At 68.6% G+C, this 6,226-nt stretch overlaps 2 protein-coding genes across 2 annotated transcripts; one reads left to right on the top strand and one right to left on the bottom strand.

The window, feature by feature from the left end:
* Positions 1–275: 275 nt before the first annotated feature.
* Positions 276–3,283, bottom strand: CLP1 (cleavage factor polyribonucleotide kinase subunit 1). The gene is given in 4 exon segments (XM_049820198.1): positions 276–1,143; positions 2,349–2,981; positions 3,183–3,235; positions 3,238–3,283. Coding segments are annotated over 4 exon segments (1,404 nt in total). The 3' UTR covers positions 276–471.
* On the top strand, positions 3,282–6,167 carry YPEL4 (yippee like 4). The gene is made up of 6 exons (XM_049821398.1): positions 3,282–3,318; positions 3,736–3,845; positions 4,444–4,773; positions 5,203–5,246; positions 5,434–5,542; positions 5,865–6,167. Exons 1-6 carry the CDS (start codon positions 3,282–3,284, stop codon positions 5,952–5,954), a joined length of 720 nt encoding a protein of 239 aa, XP_049677355.1. The 3' UTR covers positions 5,955–6,167.
* The last annotated feature ends 59 nt before the right edge of the window (positions 6,168–6,226 follow it).

Below are 6,226 nucleotides of genomic sequence, written 5' to 3'. Positions count from 1 at the left end.
CTGGGCGTGGAAGGACGCATGCGCGGAGCGTGCCACCCCGCGATGGGGGGGGGGGGAAGGGGGACCCACACACGAATCGGCGCTGCGCACTGCGGAGGGACGGGGGGGGCCGCGGGCCCGGGCCCCCACGCTTCCCCGGTACAGCCCTGCTCTGGGGCCGAGCCCCTCGCCGGGGGCTTGGCTTCTGCCGCCCCCTCCCTAGCAGGTGGCCCCGCCCAGCCTCGCCCCGCCCCCGGGGCGCCCCCCCACGGCCGGGCAGACACGCACCAACCAGCGAAAAGCTTCGAGATTTAATAACAAACGTTATAAAAGGCATAAAACCGAGGAGAGTCCCGCCAGGCTGGCAGGCGAGAGGGGGCAAGGCCAGCGGGCACAGGGCAGGGCAGCTGCCCGCCGCCGAGGAAGAGGAGGGAGGGGGCACGGGCAGCTGCCCGCCGCTGCTGCCCGGGATGCCTGGTTCCAGCTCCTCCTCTATTTGAGGTCCATGAAACGGATGTCCATGATGAGGAGGAAGTTCTTGGGCAGGGGCCGAGGAGCAGGGGAGAGGACAGTGAAGACCTGGCGCTCCAGGTCGATGCCAGTGACGACAATGAAGCCGGCCACGCTGGTCTCGGAGATGTTGTCGTCAGGGCTGTCGGCGGTGCTGACGCTCAGCAGGTGGTGCACCATGTCCCGCCCCGGTGTCACCGGCACCAGCTTCAGCTGGTTGTCCTCCTGCGACATGCCCAGGGGCAGGCAGGAGTCCGGGATGGTGGGAGCCCCCACCTTGTAGATCTTGACGTCGGAGAACTTGACGTCGAAGGCGTGAGGGTAGAAGCAGCCCCGGAAACCATAGAAATACTCGCGGATGCGGTCATCTCGGCACTCCCGCCGGAAGTCCTTGGAGCGCTCCACCACCCCGCCGGACTTGGGCAGCAGGACGGTGCGCACAAAGTGGGGCAGGTCCCTCTTCAACTCGTTGTAGAGCCGCTCCTGGTCCAGCACCACCACCACATCCACCTCGAAGGCGGAGGCGGCGTGCACCAGCGCCTGGTAACCTGAGCCCTTCACCCAGCCGCAGGTGTTGATGACACAGCCGCTCACCGAGGCGCGGCGGTTCACTTCGCAGCGCTGGTTGAAGACGTCGGCCAGGCGGGATGTGATCTGCGGGGGAGATGGGGCAGAAGTATCAGGACGGAGTGGCCTTTTTGGGGCACCCGCATCTCCAAACCTCAGATGGGTCTCTCTAATGCCATCCCCACCTCCTTCAATACCCCCAAAGCCTCGATTCCTGCAGTGGCACCGCGCTAGCTGTGACTGGGCGAGAAGCTCGGGGGCGAAAACGGGCAGCCACCAAACAGCATCGGAAGGGCAGGAGGCCAGTGTGCCAGGCCCTGTCCGACTCCTCGGGGACACGGCAATCCTCTGCACTGTCCCTAATGTGCTCAGTTGCTTACTGCTAAAGCACAGGAGTGATACCTGGTTCCTGGGCAGCCACCTGTGATGAAACCCCTTTCCTCCCCTCCCCACCCTCAAGCAATAGCTGCAAAGGGGTGATTTGCCATGCAGGAGGCCGAAGCCATTCCTAAAATGTGTTACAAGCACTTAAGCGTGCTCAGCTGCAGCAGGAGAGTCACTTTGCTGTCTCGAGGGCTGCCAGGGCAAGGACAGTGCAGGGCTGCAGCACCCTTCAGCCGAGCAGGGGTCTCTGTCACCAAACAGCAGCGGTGGGAGGACCCTGGGAATTCAGGTCAGCTTTTTGGGCATCTTCAGGTTTTTCTTGGGCTTCTTGCCACGTGGGTTTCCATAAACAGAGAGCCAGGCTGCGGGCAGCAGGAAATAGGGGGTCCCTGCAGGGGAGGGATGCCATGCGGTGACAGCCACCGTGCTCTGGCTAACACTGGCTCCACATGAGAGTGATCAGACTGTGCCCATGGCTGCGCTCTGCTCCCCTCTCAGCTAGGGAGCCCCATGGGCTGAGCTCGCTCGGTGTGACCTGCAGCTCTGGCTTTGCCCTCTGCAGCCAGCCACAACTCACAGCCTGTTAAGTGCCTCAGTCACGGTCCCTCCGCTCCTCCTCTCCAGGCTGAAGAGCTTCTCCCCTCCTCAGGGGGCTCCTCCAGCCCCTCCAACATCTCCCATATGCCTCTCCCCTCACTGCCTGAGCCCTCCCTATGTCTCTGTTGAGCTGCAGTGCCCAGAATCGGGCACAGCGCTCGGGGCAGGGATGCACCCAAGTTTTCTATGGTGGCAAAAGCAGTGGGACGATCCCAGGCAGGCCAGGAGCTCTGGAGCCCGGCTCTAAACTAGGCCCGTCCCTGGGGTGAGACCCCCCCCCCCCGCCTCCACCAGAGGGTCCCTGCACTCACCTTGTTGTAAAGCTTGATGTTGGTGCCGGGCGTGGTGGAGCCGAAGTGGTAGACGAGCGGGGCCTGGAGGGAGAAGCCCTCCTCCACGTCGGCCGGCCGCTCAATGTAGAGAGCGCCCATGGTGCCAGGGATGGAGACGGAGCCCTGGCCCACGTCCAGCTCCACGAAGGTGGGCCGGCGCCCCAGGCGCACGGCATAGTTCAGCAGCAAGCGGCACACGGTCGACTTACCCACGTCGGTGGGTCCCACCACCATGACACGGGGCCCCCGCTCGTCCTCCCGCTCCGCCTGCCGCCGCATCTGCTCCAGGGCTGTGTGGGTGTTGAGGTAGAGCAGCATGGGGGTGTCCTTGGAGATGTAGGCCACCTCGGTGCGGCCGCTGAGCTGGACGGTGCAGCCGTGCCAGGTGAAGACGGCCACCTTAGCGCCGGCGTCGAAGGTGAACTTCTTGTTGCGGGTGAGCTCGGTGCCGAAGACCTCGGCCATGCCAGTGAGCAGCTCCAGCTGTACCATCTGCGAGGCCTCCACCTCGAAGCGCAGCTCGGTCTCCCGCTCCAGCTCGAACTTGGCCACCTGCTTCTTCTCCTCCCCACCGTCGTCCGCCATGACGCGCCACCGGGCCTCGCCTGCCCGCTGCGGGGAGGGCGGCGGGTGTGCGGCGGGGCCGGGGCCATCCCCCGAAGCCGCCAGGCTCTGCCCCCGCTTTGCATACCCACTCCGCCCCGCCCGGTACGGGGGTCCCGGCTCCTCCCCGCCCTCAAGCCGTTGCCATGGCACCCGCCGGTACCTCCCCCTCCCCCCCCCCGTCCGCGCAGCCCTTACCCACCTACTTACCGGGGCTGCTGCGCTTCCGGGCCGGCGAGGCTGCGCCGGAAGTGAGGTCAAGAGGCGCGCCCGGCCCGTCGGGCGGGGGGAGCTGCGGAGGCGGTTGCCATGGCAGCCGCGCGGGGCCGCCGGCGTGACGTATCACGTACGGGGGGCGGAGTCCGGGCCTGTCGCTGCTCCCCGGCGCTCATTTACATCTAATCTGCATACCGCCCTGGGAGCGCGCCCCGCATCCCTTCGTCTCGTTTGCATCTCATTAGAGCGGGCCCCCCACCGGATCCGTCGGCAGGGGTGTCGGGGTCATTTGAATCTCATTTGCATCCCCCACTCCCTCCCCCCGCCTGATTTGCATCTCATTTGCGTGCGCCCCGGGCGTGACTGCGGGGCGGGGGGGGGGGGGGCCGGGGGTGCCGAGGGGCGCCGGCCCCCGCAGCGCGTCCCCGGCGGCGCGGCTGACGTCGGAGGTGCCGGGCGGTGACGTCACGGCAGTGGGGTGCGGGCGGTGACGTCACGGCGGCGCGGGATGAGTCACGGTGCCGTGATGCAGTCCCCGGGCACGCAGGGCCCCCCCCCCCCCGCCCCTGCCCCCCCCCGCGGCCGCCCGGTGCCCCCGCCCGGCGCCCGCCCCGGGGACAGCGGCAGCGGCGGCGGCAGCGGGGACAGCGGCAGGCGGTGAGTGGCTCCCGGAGCCCCCCGGCACCCCCCGGCACCCGGTACCCCACCTCGGGACCCCATCGTGCCTGCCGGCACTCCTGACAGTGCCCCCCCCCCCAGCGCCCCGTCCTCCCTTCCCGGGACCCCAATATCGTCCCCGGGTACCCCCGTTGTCCCCCCGGGACCGCCACTTCCCCGGGACCCCCAATATCTCCCCCGGGACCCCCATTATCCCCTCGGGACCCCCACGCCCCCCCGGACCCCCAAGATCCTCCCCGGGACCCCCATTTTTCCCCCCGAGACCCCCCCGGACTCCCAGACCCTTTTAGGAGGAACCCCAGATCCCGCTTAGGAGGACACACACCCCCTCATCCTCTCCCCAGACCCTCGTCCCCCTCTGCCCCCGCTTTCTCTGAGGGCCCCCCCCCCGGGTCTCCCTGGGGACAGCAGGGACGGGGTGGTGCCACCACCGTGCTGCCCCTCACTCCTGTGATGAGCTGGCCCGGTCTCAGCTGGCAGCGGGGGGGGGGGGGGGGGCGGGGCGAAGAGCTGGGGGTATTGGGGAGGGGGGCCCAGGCAGTGCCCCCCCCTCACTGCCCCCTTTAACCCTTTGCAGGCCGCCCCCCTTTTCCACCTCCTTCTCACCTGGGGGGGCCCGGGGCAGCGGTGCCCCCCCGACCTCTGCGCGAGAGGAACGACGGCTCTCGGCACTCTGCTGCGCTGCTTCCCCTGCGAGCGGCTCTGCGGGGGGTGCACGGTGCCCCCTGCCCCCCCGCGCCCTCCCGGGGCCCTGCCACCCACCATGCCCCCCCCCCGGCGCCGCCTGCCCCCTGCCGCCCACCTGCCCCCCAGGACCTTCCACAGCTACCTGCCCCGCTCCCACCGCACCTACAGCTGTGTCCACTGCCGGGCCCACCTGGCCAGGCACGAGGAGCTCATCTCCAAGGTGCCCACCAACCCTCCGGCCGGCCAGCTGTCCCCCACGGGGCGGCTGGGACAGCCAGCGTCCATCCGTCCGTCCCCTGCGGTGGCCCTGGGGTGGCCCCGGGTCAGCGACCATCACCCTGTGGTGTCCCCAGGGCAGTCAGCTTCCTCCCAAGGTGGCCCTGGGACAGTGACCGCGCGTCGTGGTCCCCCCGATGATGTCCCAGAGGCTGTGAGCTTCTTCCCACGGTGGCACTGGGACAGCCAGCATCTCCCCCGTGGTGCCACTGGCGTGGGAAGTGTCCCCCCATGGTGTCCCCAGGGTGGTGAGCATCCCCCCACGGTGTCCCCGGGCTGGCGTGTTGCATGGTGGCAATGCAGTGGGGCGGGGGGACGCGGGTGGCCCAGGGGACACAGGGCCAAGCCAGTGACTCGTGCCATGTCCCCACAGTCCTTCCAGGGCAGCCATGGCCGTGCCTACCTGTTCAACTCCGTGTGAGTACTGCCGGGCACCCCAGGGACAGTGGCCACGGGCCCAGGGTGGGGGGACAGCGGGGGGGGGTCCTGGGCCGTGGGCACCAGGGAATCACCCAGGGCCGCTGTCCTGGCGGTGCCGGGCTGTGCCATGCCAGGTTGCGCCATGCCGGTGGCAGACACCCCCCCCCCTGCTCTGCGGGCGCAGGGTGAACGTGGGCTGTGGCCCGGCGGAGCAGCGGCTGCTGCTGACGGGGCTGCACTCGGTGGCCGACATCTTCTGCCAGAGCTGCAAGACCACCCTGGGCTGGAAATACGTGAGTGCCCCCATGCCCGCCACCCCTACCCCGCTGCGGGCGCTGCCTCGGGCACCCTAACCCCTACTGTGGGCACCACTTGGGGCACCCTGAGCCCACCCTGTGGGCGCTGCCCCAGGCACCCCAAATCCCTGGTCTGGGCACCCCAAACCCATAATGTGGACACCACCCTGGGCTCCCCAAAACTTTGCTGTGGGCATCAGCCTGGGCACCCCAAAGCCATGGTGAAGCCAGAACCCCTAGGCACCCCAACCCCAGGGCCTGGGCAGCGGCGTGGCACCCCATCGGGGGCGGGGGGGTGTCTCACGCTGCCTCCCCCCAGGAGCAGGCCTTCGAGAGCAGCCAGAAGTACAAGGAGGGGAAGTTCATCATCGAGATGTCGCACATGGTGAAGGAGAACGGCTGGGACTGAGGGGCATGTTGGGGGCACCCCCACCCAGCAGTACCCCTGCCCCGGCAGGCACCTGTGCTGGGGTGCTGGCAGTGGTGGGTGCCCCCCCACCTTCGTGCCTCCTCCAGTGCCCTGAGAGCACCTGGTGCCAGCCGGTGCCCCCCTGGGGGGGCACGGTGCCCGTCACCAGCACGCGGGAGCTGTGGGGGCTTTTCTAGGGCAATAAAGGCTTTTTTTTTTTTTAGGAAGGTGCTGGGTGTCACCTGCCCCCAGTGCTGCCACCTCCCCTGGCT

The sequence above is a fragment of the Accipiter gentilis genome, chromosome 17 (assembly GCF_929443795.1).
Source record: "Accipiter gentilis chromosome 17, bAccGen1.1, whole genome shotgun sequence".
Taxonomy (NCBI): Eukaryota; Metazoa; Chordata; class Aves; order Accipitriformes; family Accipitridae; genus Astur; species Astur gentilis.
Note: the sequence above shows the minus strand (reverse complement) of the source record. Positions and strands in the feature narration are given on the sequence as shown.